Here is a 22,700-nt window from a genome sequence, read left to right on the forward strand (position 1 = left end):
ATCTTTTCTTTTAAAGCTTTTCTAATAAGTTTTCAAGCTATTTCACAAGCTGATAACGGCAGTAAAATTTTAACTCGTATGAGGAAATTCTCTGACTACAGACCAACAAAGAACTGGTTTCATTCTCAAAGTATCAGAACTAAAAATATTCGTTCTCAACAAAAACTAAATCAGTTGGTATCAAACAGGAATCCATAACTGTCCTCCTCAAAACGTGTCCTTGTGATGTTCATGAGACAGATACAGTAAATAATTATGTTTAGAGAATATGTGACCTCTCGTGGTTGTAAAAGCAACTACACATGAAGTTATCCATGAAGATGCTAGAGAGTGATGGATGCAAAGTAAAAAAAAAAATAATAATAATTTTAAAACACCTACCCATGATTGTTATGATGACATCATGATCTTACCCAAGTAGTTTTGATTTCTAACCCTAAGCAAGCTCTTTTCTATTCAAAAGCCAACCAGAAAGTTACAAAGTTTCGCCATCACGTGCTGTGTTCACATATAACCTAGGTATTCGGCGAAGGGGTGTCCATGATGATGAAGACCATATTGTAAAAACAGTGTATTTGTGATCGAACTATGGTTGTTTTCTAACCCAAAGCAAGTATTCTGACCGCCTACACCCAACCAAAAAGTGACAAGTGTGGTTTAGTAAAAGTGTTGTCATGTTACTCATGGAATTTGTGTTGGTCTTGATCTCACATCACACAAAAGCAAATGTTTAAAGAGCAGCGCTTACCTGCCCCCCCCATATCTCCTCCAATGTGGAAATGCTCATGCGTCATCAACAACTAATTTAACCGTTTCCATTGGAGGACTCGTTGGAAGACCTGATGGCACTACTTTCAATGAGTACACGCAATAGGGCAGCTAGTTCTGTGGTTCTGGCACAGAACCGGTGGGAAAACAAAAAACCAAACTGATTCTCTGTTGGGCTAAATTAGGCTAAAGAGGATCTGAAATTCCAACTTCGGACTCAAGAAAACTTAAAGGAAATAAAATTTTCTGCTGATTGTCAGAGTTTCTGGAGACTACTATGAAGCTTCTCTGGAGCTGGCTCATTTTTCTTCTTAAAAAGATTTTTAAGCTTTAACATTGTCTTGCTTTTCTCCTTTTCTTTGTTCTTGTCATCTCCACTCTCAGGGGGTGATGCAAGAGTTGAGAGAACAACTTGTCGTGGTGGAATTGGTGACTCCACCTCAGCTAACAGCCTGCTCTCAGGCAGGTTGGGTGTGGAGGCAGAGAGGATTGTTGGAGTTGAAGCCATAGAGCTGTATGACTTTTCAAGGATTCCATTATACACAAGCTGGCTCAATGGGCCAATGGTGTAAAGGTCTGTTGATGACTTCCAAGGCACCTGGGAAGTTAACATAAGGTCTGGCTGGGCAATTCGACACGGCAAAGAACTTGATTCTGGTGCTCCCAACTCTTCCCTGAGTTTTAGATGTTTAGGTATTTCCATTGGAACATCAACTCTGTCACAGGGGATATTCCCAGTGGAAATGTCTGCTGAACTGTTAATGTCATCTCTAGGCATTCTTGTTATTCTCCTTGTGAGAGAACTAGCAGACACCTCAAGTTCATTTCTTGGTATCTCTTTACCTGTTAATGGCTCCAAACCAAACCCTTGCCTATCTGTTGAGGATGAGATATCCGAAATAGCTTCAGATGAATCTCTCTGCAGCCTCTTTATAGAGGCATTATCTGTACAATACTCTGGCTCATCTAGAGATATGTTTCTTAGTTGTGTCCTAGCAGCCTCGGCCATTTTGTCCTTTGCTAACACCCTCACAGAGGAATCAAGCTGACGCTGTCTTGTATTCAATGTAAACTTCCTTGAACCTGTGTCCTGTGACATTCCCACTGAATCTCTCATAATCCTTGTGGATTCAGCATGACGGTCAGCATCATCTCTTGTCATCTTTTTTGAGGCTGAGTCCGGTGACACCCCTGCCATATCTCTTGATACCTTCTTTGGTGCATCTGTGGAAGCTTCTAATTCAGTCCAACGAATCTTTCTCACATCCAGTGGTAGGTCACATCTCTCTGTGTAGACATTCCAAGAGGAAATGTCAATTAAATCCCCTGTTGTATCTTTTTCTAATTTCCTGGTTAAAAACTCTGCATCTGTGGGAACTTCACTCCTGTCTCGGGATATCTTCTTTGATGCAGCATTTATGATAGACTCATCTGTAGTGATCCTCAAAGAAGAGGTTTCCAAGGAGGCATCCATGGTTTTGTCTTTAGGCTTTTTTCTGTAGGAAACGGTCATATCTACAGCAGCTTCACACTCTTCCACAGAAATTTTGCGAACTGGAGCTTCAAATTCTTCACCCAAAGGCTTTATAACTGAACTGTCAGCAAGCAGTTCAGCCTCATCGTGATAGAACTTTCGAGGGGAAGCATCGACAGTGGAACTTGGAAACATTTTGCTGACAGGAAGGGATGTTATATAGTCTTGGTCTATGAATTTCTCCTGGGAATCCCTGTTAATCATAAAGAAATTAGGCATAGCAGAATAAGAGGACACAAGCGAGAGGGGTTAATTGGAAATATCTCAACAGAGGTGTCGATGATAGTTGTTACAATGAGCAGTATATAACATCAATGTGGACTTAGGAGTTAGAGAAACGTACTGTTTTTGTAGAGTTTTCAGAAAGAGCTCCTCTCCCTCATCATAGCAAGGATAAGGGGATCGGATGGGTAGTAGAAGGTCAGGGTCCGGGGACATCATGGCAGCTGGTGGCTGAGTGATGAGGCCAGGACGACGTGCCCTGCATATGGTGGATCCCAGTTGTCGAGGAGATCGCTTCATAGGTGAAATTGGAACTGGAGGGGAGGACACAGTTTGTTAGTAAACTCCTGTATGGCTAACGAACATGGTGTCATTTGTCCTGTTTCTGAACTCTGTACAGAAAATTAATTAAACAGATACTATACATGTCTTAGACACAACATTAATTGTTTGTTCAGTTGTCACCAAAACAGCTCTGACCTATTGGGGTATTGACATCAGGTGTATCCTGTGGTGTGCTGTAAGACAGGTTGCCCATGACTTGTCAACTGCATACCACATATGAGGGATTAGATTAGGATCTCAGGAGTCAGGAGAGAGAGCACCTAATAAGATGGACTACTATGGGGGTGCTGTCCTTGGAGGGACTCAAACAGATTGAACAAAGGATTTTATAGCAGTAAGATGCAGTGTCTGTCATGGGTCTTCTAAAACATTAACTGGCTTGTCTGCTTTTTCTTGACATTTGACGCAGTCCTTTAAACTTGATTTAATCCAAGATTACAGCAAGTGTGAGGACATTCTACAGATGTACAGATATACATTTGAAAATGTCAAGTGGCTTTTTAGGAAAGTTGATGTAACATACGTTTGAATGGAGGCCATAATGCAGCTGCTCTGATGCTAAGTCTCGCAAACGTTTGTAGCTTTGCAATTTAGCATGCAGTTGATGTCAGCAAGAATGTTACCAAAGCCAACCTGGAACGTGGAACCGTCTGGAAAATGTTTCTGGGTAATTAGGAATAACCATTTGCTAATTATTTTTTAGATAACCATGAAAGGTCAAAACCAGCACATAGCAGAGGTCAATATGGTGAGGAGGAGCATTTTAACTCTGAATTCTAAAAATGTACCGAACAATCATGAAATGGTAAATATCAACAGTAACACAGATATGCCAGGATCCAAGATTTTCAAGCAGAATTATGTCGTAATCAGATGATTAATGTTATTCACTTAATTTGTCACTATTTTTAACTGCAAATTTATTGGCACATAACTAGTCCTACAAACATGACTCTAAAGCAAAAGACTCAAACACATCCAGGAGATTTGTGATATGACTTTTGACGCTGGTATCTTTGATACTGAATCTTACATTAATCATTTTCATTAATTCTGAATAAAATTGAAAAAAGAAAAGTTTACTGTGCAGGCATATGCAAAGACACTAACTGCATTCATGGTTACAAAGAAAGAAGAAAAAACCTTTTATGAGTAAAAAACAATCAAAGTTCTCTCCAAGCAAGACATGCCGGGTCAATCAGTGATTGATAAACATAAAAAATATGCAAGCTGTGTAAGAGCTGTATGCAAATATGAGCGGTGTACTACATGAGCAGATCTCAAACTGACTGAATACTTTGTTGGTTCACACCAATGGAGATCCAAATATCTCCTGTAACTCTTGTAAGTTACCTGACATCTGTGGTAAGATTGGAGATGAAGGCTCATCCATAAGATTCTCTATAGATCCCTGGACGGACCTGTCATACAAACAAGATGACTGTGGCACTCGGGGCAGACCCAGGGCTTTTGAGTCTGAGTAAAGTTGAGCAGTGAGTTTTGCTAGACCAGGATTCCTGATGATAGGGAAACCACACAGGAGCTCGATCTGCTGCCACCGATGAAGACGCTCTCGGAGGCAGGCTGTGACCTCAGACAGCGCATTCCTATGGGGCACACAAGGACAGTCATGGCCAAATGTTACTTATTTACTGTGATAGATTTGAAAACAGAAACTGGACAGGTCATTTTCAGTCTCACTTTGCTTCCAGAATCTTCTGGTCAACCTGGTCTAGAGAGGAGCTGTGGGCCACATGGAGTGTCCCCAGCACAGAGCTCCTCTTCTTCTTAATCCTCTCTGCCTGCAACAAAGCATCGGTATAGGTGAGTTCATAGGAATGTCTGTAATTCTCAAAAAGTAGTAAAAGTCTGCGTATGCGTTGTATGTATCTTTTTGTGCATTACCTCTTCCTTTGCAGTGGCAAGTTGCAGTACTGCACTCTGCTTTTTAACACTGTAGTACTGGACCTCAACCTCGTGTGTCAGCTGCAGCCACTGCTGAAGGGCCTCTGAGACGGTCCAACTAGCCCACATGTCCTTTTCTGCTTGCTTCAGTGCTCCACGGACCTGAACCAATGGCATCGGCCAAATGTTAGAAATCAGTATGTAAAAAAAAAAATTCTGTTAGATCTCATATATATATATATATATATTAGACCTAATATGCTTATTTCTCTATAATTTTATTCTTAACTCAAGGGAGATACTATTGCATAACTCACTCCTAAAAGAAATATTACTCATCTGATATGTCATTTAGGCAGGTTTTGTGAAAGCTTTAGTATTTAAGCACCACTGTAAACATTGTTATTAACAACTTATTAGAAACTTCTCAAATGCATCTGCTGTACATGTTTGAGCCCAAATTCTATAAATTCAGTTTTAAAAAAAACTTCAATCCTATCAAAGATTACAGCAAGATGTCACAGTTTGGCGAAATATTACAATCATTATCCAATTACTGTGGAACAAAATACATTAAAAAACTGTATGTCCCCCATTAGAAGTTTTATGAGATGATGGTCAATAACAATACATATGTAAATCTTTCATTTCTTTGAGTCTGTTTGTCAAAATAAATTATTTTCAGTGTTTTCACTGAGCAACTGAATTGTATTTACAAAGTATAAGCATATCTACAAGTTGATGTCAACAGCTCATTAAAAAAAATGTTGGGGGTGACAAGAAAAAAAGGCAGAAAACTTTATAGAATAAACAAGTAAAACTGTTCTGGAAGATTCTACAATAAGCAGATTGGTTGGCGAGAGGTGAGGGTGCCAATATTGAGTATGAAAGAAGAATCCACCAGAGTCTTGTTTCGGAACACGTTGTTGTGGCTCACTTCAAACTTTGTTAGAAAATCATCAGTAAATTAGAAAAAAAATATTGTTGCAAGATTGAAATAAACGTTGGTATTTTAACATCTACAGCGTAAAATATTGTGAAAGATTTAAAGACATCAAGGCAAAGGAAAGATATCACTGTTGGATTCACATGACCTTCAAGCTTTTATTCGCAACTGCAAGTGAAACTGTTATGCGACCATAATCAATAAAGCCACATACAGTATCTTGAAAAACTCAACAGTACGTTGCTGCATCCATAAATGTAACCGGTAACTGAATTACTTATGGTGTAAGCCATATGTTAATTTTCTGAGCAGAAGTTAATCTCAGATGGACAGAAAAACAGTGGAAATGTGTTTTTTGATCGGATGAATCCATACTTAAAGGGGAACTCCGGTATTTTTAAACCTAGACCTTATTTCTGGTATGAAATACGTTTATCTACTCACCGAGAACAGTTTGTCGAAAGTCGGCGTAATTCGGAAGCTATTTAGATAACTTGAGATCCATATAAAGGAGTGAATGGGGCAGGGATTATGCAGCCTCTAAATAAGGCATTATCTGTCTTTATTTCACCATTACTTTAAGACGAAAGAATGAACAAACGGGTACTATTGCTCTGTTAGCACATAGGTGCTGTTATGGGTCTACTTGCGGCTATAGGAGAGCTAACGGAGGGATTTCTACACAGGCACTCTACTGGGACCACTTCATCCACACGCCCCCCTGGAGCACAGATTATTTACTCCTTGCTCTGTTTTTTGCAACATGGCAGGATATTTATCAAATTTTGACAATGTGAACGATGACTTTAAGATGGACGTTCTTACCGGAGTGAATGAGCTATGCTGCAGCCATGCGTGTCGATGAAGGACGCCAACTTTTGCCAAACTGTTCTCAGTGACTAGAGCTCCCCTTTAAGAGGGTTTTAGAAAAAAAAAACATATGTCTGGTTATATGTGCCAAAAATAGAAATAAACATCCAGGCTGTGATGACATACCATCATCACAGATGCTGGCTGACTGTATGCAAATCACCATGACTAGTGACTTCCATAAGAGTGAGGATACCAGAGGCATATATTGGAAATTTGGAGTTACAAAATATACCATCAAGAAAACGTCTCAAACCCTGGAAGATCTGTTGTTACATCTGCAGGACAATGCCAGACCTCATTCTGTATGACTTACAACAGCGTGGCTTCATAAGCACAGAGTGTGCGTGCTTGACTGACCTGCCTGCAATCCAGATCAGTCTTCTATTGAAAATGCATGCTGCAGCATGAGGAAAAGACTAAGACAACAACAACTAAAGACTATTGAGCAGCTGACATCTTGTATTCAGGGAAAATGTGCACAGATCCCTCTTTGAATACTACAATAATCAGTAATCTACGCTCCAAAACGATTTAAAACCTCTTATATAAACCCCACTTTATTTGGAAATGGCATTTGAATGTTTACCTGATTGTTTAAAACTTCTAAGACAAGCTTCCTATGTTATAATATTACAATATTCCAAAAATGTGTAACAACTCTCTTGGATATCCTTTGTAAAGTTGCCACCTGTTCCAGCTCCTCCTCTGCATATCGGAGGCGGCTGAGCTCACTCGCCGCTCCCTGCCTCAGCTCGTGCAGACGGTGAGCCTCCTCCTGCGCCCCCATAATCTCATCCCTCATCTTTTCCTCCAGGTTCTGCTTTTCCTCTGCCACATTACGGTTTTCTTCCTGGGCTCGCTCCAGTCTGAGTAAATAAAGTTTACTGATTACACAAAGCAATGTCGATTCAGTTATGTTCAATAGGTAAGTGGCTGGCAGAGAAAAGACAAATACTCAATATTTACTGTTCCTGTAGATCCATGAGGCTCTGTTCAGCCCTCTGCAGACTTTCTAAATCTCTCATCATCTTAGTAATGTGAATTTTGCTGGCTTTGTTCTGGACCTGGGCAAACCAACAGCCTCCGACTCCCATCACCACTGACACAATGAGCACCAAGTCCTTCATATAGTTATGGGGGGGGCCTGTCATGGACCAGAAAGTGAATCATATTAGAACGGATACTCATTTTAGGCACAGAGAACTTGATAGGTGTGCATGCTCAAGAGGGAATTTGGCAGTACTGAAAAAATATATTAAAGAGACATATCAAAAGAGAGGGAATAGGCAGAGAATTTGTTCATACGTGTCGGTGGTCCAAACAGTACAACATCCAGAGCTTTGATATTGAGCTTCTGTTTATCTCTCTGGTCCTGAACTCTCAGATGACCGCTCAGGAACGAGGGCTCATTCGCAGCAATCCTACAAACAAATGTGAGCACAGGTTCAGTGATGGTGTGGTGTGCAGCAAAAAGTGGCTTCTTCTTAAAGTACCTTTCTCACACATCCTGGTGTCATTCTCACCTGGGGAGGGTGTTTCCGTTGACCTTAAAGTCTTTAAAATTCCTCTCATATTGTGGCAACTCAACAAACTCCTTCAACCAGCGCAGCACCTCATCTTGAGTCCAGTTATGTACTGACAAATCGATAAAAGAAGTTACATGAGGTGGATCTTTACACCTTTGGACAGAAACAAAAATGTTCGCTCTCAAACGCACCTTCAGACGACTTCCAGCCTCTCCATAGCTCCTCCACAGTGATGTGCTGGTCCTCTCTGTGCAGTTTGCTGTGTTTGTGGGTCTGCTGCTGCTTCATGTCTTCAATGATGAACTACAGCAGGAAAGAATAATGGAACAAAGAGTTGAAAAGAAAGACTGTTTTAGAATTAAATTTAAAAGCAATGGTAGAGTATTATCTGAACATTACCTCCGTTCAAAAAAATGAGGGAGCCAGTGCTTCGTATCTCCAATTTGATGTTATTGTACTTGAATTTCAGAGTAGTAATGAGCGGGTGCTTTGAAAGTGCGCGTTTTAATGAATGCAGTGGCATGAGTGTGTATTGCAATGCATTCTTGGCTGTAAGTGGAGGCTTCATATGATGCCTAGTGGAATTTAGGGACTTTAATGGGTCCGCTTCTGTCTACTGATATCTTTGAGGCGACCGAAACCCGAGCCCCTGGACACTCTATCCATGAAAAGCATTCTCAAAGCCAAAGGCATGCTGGAATTCTGGGTTTACCCCCACTGTCACATAATAAAACTCTCTGGACAAAATACTTTGTACATAACTTACTGGTAAAACACAAAAACGTCCAGCTGGAGAGAAACTGCTCTCAAAGTGACAGTTAAAACAGATCTGCATCAATATACTTCCATGGAGTAAACATGTCAAATGAACACATAACCTCATGCAACATAAAGTTTCAGGCTGATAATGTTTTGAAATGAAAACCTTTACAAATGTGTTCATAGCACCAGTTTTCTTTTGGTTTTGACTACTTTGCCAAATTCTTTAATCTTTTCAAAACAACTTTTGAAAAAAAAAAAACATTTACAGTATAATTTTACGGTATCTAAGGTCACTATATCAATATAATACCACCGAGTGAGTCTGTCAAATTCTGAAACAAACTGGCTGAAAAATAAAGAAAACTGGAGTCAGGGCACAGTCATACTCTTTAAGTATAACCATGAAGGTCATCAGAGTTGCAGTATTCTATTAGTGCAAACCAATTTTGTCACTGAGCCAAAAGCTAACTAAAACTGTTGCTATCCTTGAAGGATCATTTGACTCCACCAGTCAGCACACCTGTTGTTGCACAGCTTTACACAGTGTGCTTCTTGCATGCAAGAACATATGCATACAGGGATTTGCAACAACAAACAAAATGGGTTTTGTACCTCCATGCTCTCTTCCACCTCAATCCCGCCATCCTGGTCATCGTCCATCATCTGATGGATGTTCCGCAAAGCCTCCAGGCTGTAGCGATCAGCCTCGCTCATACATGGTGGAGACACAACCATGCATGGGTCTTGGTGGACGGGGAAGGAAATGACATTATATCAATAATTAGTCAATAGAGTTCTTTTCATCTATAAATGAGGTTAAATCATATAAGCAACTGATCTATTGCTTAAGTATTTTTTTCAGGAGTTCCCTGCTCTTGTTAGATCAAATCCCAGGACTGATCATTTTAGATCCGAGACTGTGATTATTTTGGTTCATGCAGGGTGTGTACAATCTACAGGACATACATAATCTATTAGCAAAACATTGTTGTTGTTTTTTACATTTGTGTATGTTTGTCGAAATATGTAACACAGAACATCCTGCTTCCAGCCCATTAAAATGAATGCAATTAGCATCACTGTCACTTCCATTCTTTATGTTTTTAATGCAACTATAACAGGTACCCTAAAGAAATCTGGCACAGTACCGTCCTCAGTTTTGTATAAAAAATGTATATATGTATATTAAAAATGTATATGCATAATGGAAAAAATCCCAGCAAATATATGCCCCATTAGTAGTAGTGTGAGATGCTGGATAACTGCAGTAAGAAGAAAAAAACAAAAAAACAATGGTTAGTGAGTAAAATGTCATCCAGTCATTGTAAAATCAATATATATTATTCAACAGTTCTTACCTTGCAATACACAGAGCTTTTTAAACACCATAAAGCACCTGATCCAACCAGATGTACTCTCTGAATTAAGATTCTCAGGCATGGCACAGGTTTGGTAGGAATCATACCTCACTGGGGTCTCTTTCAAGGTTTCATGGCAAGGACAACCATCCAGATCCCAATACTACTCTACCAGGGGTGCCCCAAAGCTCAGTACTTGGATCCCTTCTTTTTTTAAAACACACCACCTCCTTGTGTCATGCACTTGCATGGGTTCTCATATTGCTGCTACGCAGATGATACTCAGCTGTACCTGTCATAATAAAAAGATGACCCCACTATTTCAGAATGAATCTCAGCTTGTCTCACTCATACATTCACATGTATGAAGAAACACCACCTTCAGATAAACCTCTCTAAGACTGATCTATTGGCCATTCCAGATAGTCTTCAACTATCTCCACAATAAAGGTTGTGCTAAATCTTGGCTTCGTGATTGATGACCAACTGATGCTGCATCAATCTCTCGGTCATATCGCTTTGCACTCTAAAACAAAAGAAAAATCAGGCTATGTCTGATTACGTATGCCATCCAGCTCAAAGTCCTTCTGGCAGGTCTTTTGGCATGCACAGTGAAATTCTTGCCAATAATCAAGAACGTGATGGAGTGTCTGGTATTTGATCAACTAAAAAGTGCACATCACCTTACCTCTCATTGAACTCCAATGTTTACCCATGGCTACCTGAATCAAAATTAAATCACTTGCGCTTGCCTTCAAGGTGACTGTAAGTTACTGTTAATATTATGCAATGAAAATAATCAAGTGTCGCTATGAAAGTTGGGGCAATTGTTCATGCAAGCCAAATAGACCAAAAATTATATGTAAAGAATATGTGTCCTCTAGTGGTCTTGAGAGAAACTGCATGTGAATCGTGAGAACGGTGCCCATGACGATAACAGAAACATTGTAAAAAGAATATATTTTAGTCTTAACCATTTTTTTTTACTCTAGCCAAGTAAAGTTATAATCTAAACCCAACCAGAAAGAGACAAAAGTGGGTTTGTAAATGTTTGCATTATAAACTAAATGCAGGTCAGAGATTAAAAACTGGTTGCCAGATGTTAGTCTTGACCTTGCGACGTGACCATCAGAATGCTTTAAAGTGCTGCATGTTACTGCACCACCCAAGCCCCACTTCTTCCTTCCTCCTTCTGAGAATGTTGAGGCTTCTTTTGAGGCTTGAGAATGATGTCTGCGCCACTGTGGGCACTTTTATAGGTTGTATAACAACTTATATGATCGTATCAACTGGAAGACTTGTTGCTATGCCAGAGTTTCTTATTCTACTGAAATTTGAATGTTGTACCTCACTTGTAACTTGTTTAAAACACAATGTCCAAATGACTGAATGTAAATTAACTCTTTGATTAATTTTTTCACTGTCATTAAAGCTAAAAATGCTGTCCCAAAAGTCTAAAAGGCAGGTAGATACCAGTGAAATTACAATCAGTAATCTCATTGATCTGATTAGTTGGCTATTTTAAATTGTACTGTAGATGAAGATTTTGTTTCAGTCACTCCTTCCGAGTGAATTCATGTCTGTGTACAATGTTTGTAGTTCTTGAATATACTTTTTTACATATTTTACAAAAAAAAAGTGTTACAAAAACACCAGAAATATTCATTAGCCAATCAGACAACAGAAGAGTGGTCCTGTATTTCTAAAAGGAGGTTAATATTACTGTTAATGAGTTTTTTTTCAACTTATTGTTTCTATTAGCTTATTTAGAGCATGGACACTGAACACAAGAATACAAGAGCTAACTTTTAACATCCCACAAGCTGCCAGTGACAAACACACAGAGCATAAAGAAAAGTGTGTACGGAATGTACTTAACCACATGACAAGAGAGCTCCCTCTAGAGTCATCATGCCTGAATTAACTATTGTAATTAGGCTTTAAATTGGACAGTGTTCCACACTTGAGTATACGATGGGAACACATTGGACGATGACGCACAGCTTCCCGTTGTCTGTCAGTCTTCTGAGTCAGCGCCCATTTTTGTCTCTGTGACTCAAGTGTTTGGGTGCTCGAAGGAGCAATGGACTGGGGTCAAAGGTCTGCCAGTTAAACCCACCATCTGCCAGCCCAAGTAACACAAGTTGCTCTAAGTCCAGTGAACTAAACAACTATCCACTGCAGCAACAACTGGGCAACAAGTGAACTGTAACTTCTTCTCATGTTCCTGCCATTACCTTCAGAATGCCTTTGAAAAAAAGAGTTTCATATGATGATCTAAGTGGGTTTTTTTCCCTCTGGTTCTCACAACAAGAGTCTGCACAATATGTACAGAGCAAAGACACAACAGTGACGATACCTTTTTGCTGGATGTGCAATTACATTTCTGTGGTGTCTGCAAAGGCTGTTTGAACAATATGTGTGTGTGTGGTCTTGTATCACTCATGTTGATGGATAAAAACACTGAACTGTGCAAAAAATCCCTCAGCCACCCCACATTACTTTACATGTTGCCTGGAAAACTGAAAATAAGTGCAGTGATTTAGTAAAACTTGAGAAAAATAAATGTAAATACAATATATACGGCAAAAACAGGGTTTGTACAATACTAACAAGCTAGAAAGTCAATATTTGGTATGGCAACCACTACTTTTTAAGACAATATGAACACTCTTAGACAAGCGTCTTTGTCATTTCTTTAAGTCTTTGGGAATAGTTCCACAGGTTTCCTGAAGGACATTCTCTCTTCTTTGGATGTTGGCTGCCCTTTGTTCTGTTCTCTAGTCACTGGGGAGGATTTATCACTCCATAAGAACCAACTTCTTGCATCATTTGGCATTCCTTGGTCTACTCTCCCTGTTCCCTTCCTTAAGAATGGCTTTTTGACATTTCAAAAAAGCCAGTTCATGAGGAGTATTTCTGACGCGATTAGATCAACCGAAGGGTCAGAAGCATCTCTCAGGCTCTGTGTCAGACGTCACCATCAGATGCTGTTTATCTGCTGTAGATTTTTTTCGTTCTTGTTTTCAGGTCAGCCACTTCTTCTTTTGTCCAGTTTCTTCAGTTTACTTTTTAAGGGTACACTGAATGCCATGCTGAGATATGCCAAGTTCTCAGGTATTATCTTTGGGAAACAGCCTATTGGTACAAAAGTACTATCCCTGCCTGTTAAACTAGTATCCTTGGCATTTTTTGTAGATGCAACCAAAGAAATAGGAACAGATTATGTGTCTTTGCAGCAGGCTGCTGGCACCACAGCACCTAAAGAAACCATTCCAAATAGTTTCTTTGCTAAGTTGTCTGTTTTGTGTCAACACAACAATGGTTCATCCCTTGAGTTAGGTGACTTTTGCATGTGGATCATTCAATTTCATAGCAAAGACTTGGTTTAAGGTTAAGTTCAACGAAGAAGAGGTTACAGATACAGTCAGCCTTCAAGGAATGGATATAAGTCAATGTTTGTCCCACAAAGGTTTGTGGAAATAATTTGCTTGCGCTGGCATGTTATTTGTGCTAGACTCTCCCAGTTTAGCGCCTTTCACAGGTGAGTGGACACCGTGGAACTTTCCACATAGGATTAAATAGTCAGTGAGGACATGATTAATATGACCGACTCACCTGTTGATATTTTACAGAGCTGATTTGAGTTTAGTAAATAAATAAACTTTGTCAAACTTTCCTGTTTGATTCAGTTTTTGTATTTACCTGGTGGGTCGAAACCGGCGCTGCCTCCGTGAGAAATAAAGCCCTGAAGATCTCCGACACTTTGCGCGGCCACAAAGAGCGCAGCGGGGAAAACGAGGAATAGGGGGCACAGAGGAAGCATTTTAGACGGTCGATAGCCCCAAACTGTTGTCCAGAGTTCTAAAGCCCTTTAACACAGTTGGAGAAATTGCATATAGTGGACCAAACCCTGTCTGAGAGGCGCAGTGTCAGTCTGCGAAAGCGATCTGAGTTGCTATTACGGGTACAGCCACAGGAGAGACGTGATACTGATGTTCACTTGAGAAATCGGGTGGGGTGGGGGGTCTGCTGGTAAAGAAAATATAGTCTCAACACCAGAAATCTGTGCGTAAAAATTCTCCTTAAAAAAAAAGGATAATTCCGGGAAGATTCTGATAGATTATGCTATGATAAATCCATACTCGGTGTGATAAAATCAGAGTAAATATTCCTGAGACTGATCCGTCACTCATAGGTTAAAGAAATAAAATCCAGGTTTGTGACCACACCCTAACAGGAAAATGCGCATAAACAGGATGACTACAGAAAACCGGGATTTCTGCTCCTCGTGTCCAGTCTGAGTTTGGTGTCTGTGTTTTATAAGTTGCGGAGCCAAGTTAAGCCGCGCGACCGTTCTCCCCTCTGTCACCCTTTTCCCAAACAGGGACGTCATGACGTGACGCTCTTACGCAAAACTGGCAGTCTCTACCCCCTCTCCCTTTACTATGTTTCCTAATTCCCAAAACACCCATATACATACATAAAGGTTAAAAACTCCTTTATGTTGATCATGTGACTTCATGTTTTTCAAACAAGACTTCTTGTTATTTATCATGCTCTAAACCACTCCACCCTAACCTGATCGTTTCCTTTCCAAACTACAGTTAGGACCTTACCGATACTCAGAGCATTTCAACTCTAATATCGAGAGGTATTGCTTGAGATCAACGTTCTCATGCCAAGAATAGCCTGTCCTGTGTCATATCACAGTCAGTCTGCCTGGATCTGACAGTTGTGGCCTATATTCTTGTTCGCAGTTCTTCGAGCTATGTGGAAAGGCTTAGCAAATGTTTCTGCAGCTGTTCATTGGATTTCTGAAAACATCTATATGGGGCGCTTGCAGTTTCTTTGACACGCTGGTGCAGAAACATGCACAGTCTACTGTGTTCAAAATAAATTGTTAGAAACACCAAGAAAGCAGAGACACAAGCAAACGACACAACTACACACGCACACATTTAACCGTAACACAGTGTCAGGTTTCATTCCAGCGATCTGGCTCGGTTTAAATATAGTCATGGACAGATTTGACTTCTACCCTGTGAAGCACGCCCCAGTGGTGACACGCAGTCCCTGCTCCCCCTCTCGAGCCCGACCCCGCACAACTGGCTCTGGGTCTTCAACATCTAACTTCATGAAAGAAACAGCCAGTGAGACAAATAACACTTTGCCCAAAGCTTATTTTAATTCATGATGCTCTGCCGAGGAACCTCTGTGGCTGGATTTCCTTCTGGAGGAGTAATACACCACACAGAAAACATGACCCACCTTTCTGATGCTATTTAGGGAACGAGCACATACAAACAAAGTACAGAACATGAGAGGAAAGAGACTTATTCTGTAAACATGAGAGCGATGAAGCTGCCAGTACGATGACATAACGAGGTTGTTTTAGCTGACAGTTAACCTCGTGCCAGCTCTGACTTCTGTCCCACCAGGCCGGGAGATGCTGTGTACAGGATGAGATGACTGGGTAAAAAGAAACCGAGCAAAGCCTGGCAGTTTAGAACGTAACAGACGACAGAGGGATTCAAAATGTGAGCAGAGCAGTGAATGCAACCAAGATACCCCCCCACACTTCCATAAAAAGCCGGTGGTTTTGGACAAGAAGAGATGTATTGCCCTTTATAATATATCCTTTCTGTTATCTGTTCCCTCGGATTCATTCTCCCTTATCAGAGTTTTGCTCAGTCAGCTTTGCAGTTCCGCTGACAGTTGTCCGCTTTGTGCTGCCCGACTTTGTGTTCGCAGTTCTGGCACAAAAGTCTCAAGTGGGAGGTTCACTGGGGGTAGTTTTTGCAGCACTTAGAGAAAGATAGCAGAATATAGCAGGTTGTTTGGGTAAGGACAAAAGATTCAGTCGAGTTTGCTTAGTCGAGTTCCATTTTTAAGTTCAGCTCCGGGGGTACCAAAGCGCAGCCGTAACTGTTAGCATTAAACCCGGGTCTATGGTGTCAGCAATCCGACGCCGAAACAAGAGTCCAAATAAAGATGACATCAATGAGAAATCGGTGGACTGCCGGGGTCTCCCTTAAAACTACAACACAAAAATGGCATTAAAGCTCTTTCTTCAAAACATAAACACAAACAAATCAATATATATATATATGGATATATCTATATCCATATATAGATATTTAACACACACACACACACAGAGACACAAAAGCAAATCAGTGGTCCAAAAGATCCAAAGGTGAAGCCTTTAACTGCAGGCGGACATGTGCGTGTCTTCATTTTCTAAAGTGCCTCCTTAAAACCAAAGACTGACTGATCCCTGTTTGTTGTTGCACAGCACACAGAAGAGTTTAAAGTTCACTAATGACAGGAAAAAAAAGAGGTGAGAACAGCTGAAAAGCTGTATGCAGACTATTAGAGAAATACTCAAAGCCAATTCCACCTTGAGACAAAGAAGAGATAGGACTGACTGACGACATGACAAACTATTTGATAACAAAAAGAAAATGCTATGCAGTATCATACAAAAAAGAAAATCTCAAAAAATGTACCTCATAAAAAGCTAAAAATATATAATATGAATATTATATCAAATATAATATGAATAAAATAATATAATAATATTCCTTGGTCCATAAAAACTATGTTACTCTTACACATATTCCCTTGCCCACAAGAGTTAAATCAAGAAGTTTTCTGTCAAAATATGATCTTAGTAATGAGAAAGCAGAGAAAAGTAAGCTTTCAAACCCAAGGGGTGTATAAAAAGGAAATCCCATTGTGAGAGTTAGATGCCACATACACCCTGTTGCAGGTATCAAAGTCCTCTGAGTGTAACATGTCCACAACACTCCACTAGAGGGCGATAAAGTCCAGAGCCTGTCATCACAAGCATGTTCTTTGAACCAGGTTTTTCTCAGCTTTGAAGCGTTCTCCATGATTTCAGTTATTCTAATGAAGAGCTCTGGAGCTTCCGTGCAGTTTGTTCGCAGGTCCGTGAGCCTCTTTGGGGTAATTGGGCGCATTTCCTCAGTCATTCAGAGAACACACACAAAACAGGGATCCCTATGACAGCACCGACATGCCAGAGTCACTACAGCCGTAGGCCCTGTGGCCGTCGCCGAGGGCGCCCAGCAAAGATGAGGGTGAGGATGAAGATGCCGGTGAGGATGAAGAGGTGCTACGTGACCGCAGGATGGCCCCAGCAGCACTGCAGTGAGGTCGGGGCCCGGGCTCGGGGGTGTAGGTGAAGGTGAGGGCGGTGGCGTAAATGATTCCGTCATTGCGGACCAGCGTGACGGGCACCTGAACCGGCTGTCGCACCCAGCGCCACCCCTCCCTGAAGGCAGAGATATCCGGCACCACACACAGGATGCTCTCTCCACACCTAACGGAGCTCACAGGAGGAGTTTAGTGTTTGAAGCTTTAAAAAATTAAAAAATAAAAACACTCGGATACCTTACCTGTACATGGTGTCTGCCTCCACATCTCCGAACCACACCCGGAGGTTGGGGGTGAAGTTGTGTCCCGTCAGCTCCAACATGGCCACATCTCCTCCACCATTTAACTTCACACGGACAAATGAAAATGATTTAACGTCTTAAAAAGATCAATACGGGTGAAATAGAAACTTAAACGGAGAGTAGTTCAAAATAAGCTTATTTTGGACAGAACCTGCAGACTTTCCACCACCGGCACAGGTGTGACCGGTGTGGGGACGGGGCCCATCCCCTCATAAAACGTATACTCGGCCTTGTCGGTGCTAATGATGGTCCAGGAGGCTCCATCGTTGATTATCTCCCTGTTGGTCTCTTTGGAGCACGGCGTTGCCTGGAGAAACAAATAACTTCAAAATGATTTCCAGTGCTCACCTTCACATCTAATCAGGCAGAAAAAAAAGAAACTTGAGCTGTAGAAGCTTGTTGTTGACACAGTTAAACCCTCCTTCTGTTACCTTGGAACACTCATTACACGTAATAACATACAACTGTTGTAAGCAAGCTGCTCACGAGGCGGTTTAATATTTTGATGTTACCTACAAAAGCAAATGTATACATAAAGTCAAACACAAAAGTCCATGAAACAACGTGTAATGGAGCTCCACATTTATGATCGAGCGTGTATTTTGTGAAGTGTTAGACATGAAGGTGCTTTTTGGCTACATTTGCACAGAATTTGGCCATCAAACACCTTCCTGCAGCGATTTGCAGGGGATTACTTGCAATTTAAGTCCTAACCTCTGTGAAACCAGAAAAAAGAATCTTCTTGAAGAATAACTGGTAAGAGTAGCAGCAACTATTCCGGAAGCCCAACAAAGATGCTACTATCAACGTGTTATGGCTGATGGGTGAATGAAACGAGGCATCAAAGGTTTCATGGGTAATCCAAAGGGGCGAGAAGACAGCGCTGCCTAACTCTAAGTGGAGAGGGGGGGAGCAACATGTTGCATGGGGGTAACCATGGGAACAACCATGGGAACACTGCAGGACAATCTAATTTCATGTTTTCGTCTGCTTAGCTGAGAAAACAGCTGGAAGACTATCATTTGGAAACTATTCCAGTTGATGTTTCCGTCAAATGTGCTGCTGATGTCCCATATGTACATTTTAAGATACCAATTTCTTTCTTTGTTTCTCATTAAACAAACAACATTTCATATGTTCAACTGTCAATTTCATAAGAAATCACATTCTGCCTTCAAAAGTTAGACTTTTACTTTTTTTACATCAGAAAAGGGTAGAAACCCTGAAATCTGAAGGTACAACAGAGATATAAAGCCATTATAGCTGACCAAAACACAACCAACACCTGTGTGAGTGTCAATATAAGCACCCGGGCACCTGAAACTGGATGATCCTCTCCTGCGAAAGACAGAGGTACATCCTTTCTGTATCCTTCAGGTAGAAGGCACACTTGTGAAGCTGGGACACGGGGTCGTCTGCATCCATCGACGCTGCTTGCTTGTCCACCTTGCGAATGACCTGAGGAAATGAGGCAAACACAGCTAACACGAAGACACGGAGACAAACACCGTTCATGTGAACACACGGGAGCTGACACAAAACAAAAATGTCAACGGTATTTCAGCACGTCGGCGATGTGACGGCTCACATACCAGTCTGGGCAGGGCCATGCCAGTAACCGAACACACCAACTTCACCGTTTGGCCATAGTGGATGTAGCCATCTCTCACAGCGAACTCCTCCCCTTCAGACTCCTCATCATCCACTAAACAGAAAGCCAGAAAAAGATTTTCAATGTCCTCTCGTTATAGAAATAAAAATGGGATGAAAAGCAGGTAAAAAACATAAAATAACAAGGTGTGACTCACAAAGGTGGATGTAGAAGGCGCCCCACTGTTGGGAGCTGGCATGAAAGTTCCCCCCCTCCACGTGAAGATACCTGGTGCTGACCGTCTGAGAACGCAGGCGGTTGAACAGGGCCACCTTAGTCCCAGAGGCTATACACACTGAGGAGGGACCAGAAGGACAGTGAAACCAAAAATCAACACTTAAGGTCAGGGTGTGCTAAAATAAATTAATTAAACGCCCGTCTGGTAAGCAAGCGCCTGCCGACGCTTCCTTCAACTCACACTCTGCATTTTTCAACGACTGTTTCTTCTTGGAGGGCTTGGAGATGACTTTGATCCTCTTGCTGAGGAAAACTCCGATGTTGGAGCTGTTTCCATACAACATCTTCACAGTCAGCATGAAGTGCTTCCTTTTGTCTGAGTCACTGATGTACAGTGTCTTCGCTGTGCAGAAGTGCTACCGCAGAGAGGAAAAAGAAAGACGGAAGAGTTATCTTTAAAGTTTGGTTTGCCCCTCTTTCGTGTCTTTTGGTGGAACAGAAGCGCAGAGCTGCTGCATGTTAGAAATGCATTCAAATATACAATGTGTGCCCATATCTTCAGCCAAACACTTTTTCTTTGTGTATAGCCAAGAAAACAGAAATGTTTGTGCTGAAATGTGCGCAGACATAAATTAAATATGTAAAGTAATATATAATAAATCATACATGGCAAAAATAAAGAGTTTATTCGATTCTAATGAGCTTGAAAGTCAGCTGTTGGCTGCATTTTGTTCAGTTCTCTGGACTGATGAGGATTCATCCCTCCATAAGACCTGTTGCCACTGATTTTCGGTCCAGTTCCCATGTCTCCATGGAGACCATTTATGATGATGCTCTGAAAGGTCAGATGCATCTCTCAGGTCCTGTTTCGGGTCTTTGTTGGAATTCTTCCTATTTCTTAAGAATATCACTTTCACATCCTGTTCCTCTGCTGCATATATGTACTTTTAGGCCTGACACTTCTTCTTTTGTCATCCACTTCATGACATCTTGCTGACCATGCTAAGATTTGACTCATTTCTGGCTAATAGCACTTTGGGTAATAGCACTTGCCAAAGTATGGGTTGGCAAAGTATGGGTTTTTTACAATGCTCTTCTTGTAAGACCAGTGAAAAATTAAACATTAAGGTGTGTTATGTGTAGACACAATACTGGTTCATCCCTTGACTGAGTTGCCATTTTAATGATTGAACGATTCACAGATCAGTGTTAAGTGGCTCAACTGACAAAAAAAAGGTATATGAAATGGACTGAAAATGAGTGGAAAAAGCAGCCAATGGCCTTTAAAAAGCCTGGAGAACTATTCCTCAAGACCACTTGAAGAGATTACAAGAAAACCTCGCTCTTTTGGAGCGAATATGTAAAGAAATGAGGCGTGGCTCACTGTTCATCTTACAAATTCCCTCTCACCTTTCCCTCCAGATGGAGTTGCTGCATCTCCTGCTCACTGTTGCCTATACCGATGAACGCACACGGCTGGGCTTCCTGCTCCGTGCAACCCTCCTTCTCCATCTTCTCCAACTTCTTCTGCCAACCAGTGCCCATCAGATACACACATGGCGGAGGACAGAAAAACCTATTACACACAGGTATAAGTTAGAGAAAAAAACAAACAAACAAGGAAAAACACACACACAAAAGAGTCTCAAACAAACCTTTTTTCATTGCCGTATGACTTTTGCGCAACTTTCGCATGCAGTATGAGCACGGTTTGATCGTCCTTTTCCTTCAAGTAATTCCTCATAGCCTCCCTGAAATCAGGAAGAGACGTGCATTAACACCTCAGCAGCGACTTACGACCTGTTCCTCAATCCTTATCTCATGAAACTGACGAAAAAGCTTTCAGTTATCTGTGCCATCACAGGCTTGTGTCAGGCTCTTTTCCCCTACCTGGTCAAACGCTGAGGTGGAGGTCGCTCACCAAACTTCCTGAGAAACAAAAGCAACCTGGCCTCAGTGTGGAATTAGTGGGGCAGATATCAAAACATGCTTTCTAGGACTCTACGACAGTCGGTCTGTTATGAACAAGTGTATCTGTGCATGTTGCTAGTTTTTTGTGGAATAGAGCTAAAATGTAATGTATAATGCACAGTTGCTATAGACAGACTTTTGCCTTAGACGTCAGCATCTGCAGTATGAATATTAAGTTTTTTTTAAAAAGTGAACATAAACGAGCCATTCTCTATTGTCGAGGAACTTTTTAATGTGTGAAAAGTTCAACCAAGTTAATAAATGTATGCGAAAGAAGGGAACGAGTGATTAGGGGTTAGGTTGTTTTAACAAGCAAAACCAGAAGTTATTCTGTCAGAGTCGCCTTCTGCGTGGGTTTCAGGGCTGGTCCATAGTTACTCCACTCACATCAAACACATTAAAGCAGAAGCTGAACAGAGTCAAAACGTGGAGCTTGGTTCAAATGGGAAAACGTGTTAACTGACAAAAAGTTTCTGAAATCATCTGAAACTTCCACGTCGTGAGACAGTTCTACAAATAGCTGAACAATTAGGCGACACTAGGAAGAATAGTTTTGCCAAACTGACCCCGCATGGGACCACAAAAGTATGACTGTGCGGGGTAAGAGACTAAGACAGCAAGTCTAAGAGCAGAAACATCACCCGAAAGCAATACGACATGGCAACGTTACACCGCAACGAAACCGAAAATTTTTAACAACATTATGCTTTACATTTCAGCACTTACCCCGTAACAACGGGCGCCATCTTCCGAAAAAACTGACCCCCCTCTACCCCCCGAAAAAAAAAAGTCCCTATAATCGCGAGATCCCTCCCCCAACTCCTCACCAAAGCTAACCGCACAACAGGAGAACCAGACTGGAAGGAAAAGATGGGAGAGGGAAAGGAGGGGCGGTGTGACGGAGTAAAGGGGTGAGAAGTTGGAGAGGGAGGTGCGACAGCAGAGAGCACACGCCAAAACAACAGGCGTGGGAAAGTTGTAAAGTCACGCGAGACTTAGAAAACTCTCACAGTAGACATGAGTGAAGGAGACCCAATTATATCGCGAGATGACGAAACACCTTAACCACAGTGCTTCTTTTTCCTCGCAGGGCACGCACACTGTAACTCGATTCCCACGCCTTATTGAGCCACAAAGCAGACTTCACCTTACACTGGATAAAAGAGCTCGAAGCTCTG

At 41.3% G+C, this 22,700-nt stretch overlaps 2 protein-coding genes across 2 annotated transcripts; both read right to left on the reverse strand.

Annotated features, from left to right (window-relative positions):
- Window positions 1–970: 970 nt before the first annotated feature.
- On the reverse strand, window positions 971–14,222 carry stim2a (tromal interaction molecule 2a). The gene is made up of 12 exons (XM_072383316.1): window positions 13,945–14,222; window positions 9,494–9,624; window positions 8,311–8,422; window positions 8,117–8,228; window positions 7,899–8,014; window positions 7,560–7,737; window positions 7,282–7,459; window positions 4,775–4,936; window positions 4,571–4,671; window positions 4,223–4,476; window positions 2,646–2,838; window positions 971–2,495 (listed from the first exon to the last, which is right to left on the reverse strand). Exons 1-12 carry the CDS (start codon window positions 14,063–14,065, stop codon window positions 1,025–1,027), a joined length of 3,129 nt encoding a protein of 1,042 aa, XP_072239417.1. The 5' UTR covers window positions 14,066–14,222; the 3' UTR covers window positions 971–1,024.
- Window positions 14,223–15,402: 1,180 nt separating this feature from the next.
- Window positions 15,403–22,495, reverse strand: rbpja (recombination signal binding protein for immunoglobulin kappa J region a). Its single transcript, XM_072383321.1, has 11 exons — window positions 22,249–22,495; window positions 21,442–21,480; window positions 21,207–21,302; window positions 20,962–21,127; window positions 19,793–19,967; window positions 19,532–19,669; window positions 19,316–19,428; window positions 19,041–19,181; window positions 17,875–18,030; window positions 17,664–17,767; window positions 15,403–17,587 (listed from the first exon to the last, which is right to left on the reverse strand). The coding sequence occupies exons 1-11, from the start codon at window positions 22,266–22,268 to the stop codon at window positions 17,266–17,268; spliced, it is 1,470 nt and encodes a 489-aa protein (XP_072239422.1). The 5' UTR covers window positions 22,269–22,495; the 3' UTR covers window positions 15,403–17,265.
- Window positions 22,496–22,700: the final 205 nt, after the last annotated feature.

The sequence above is a fragment of the Leuresthes tenuis genome, unplaced genomic scaffold, assembly GCF_036924035.1.
Source record: "Leuresthes tenuis unplaced genomic scaffold, fLeuTen1.0.hap1 SCAF_4, whole genome shotgun sequence".
Classification (NCBI taxonomy): domain Eukaryota; kingdom Metazoa; phylum Chordata; class Actinopteri; order Atheriniformes; family Atherinopsidae; genus Leuresthes; species Leuresthes tenuis.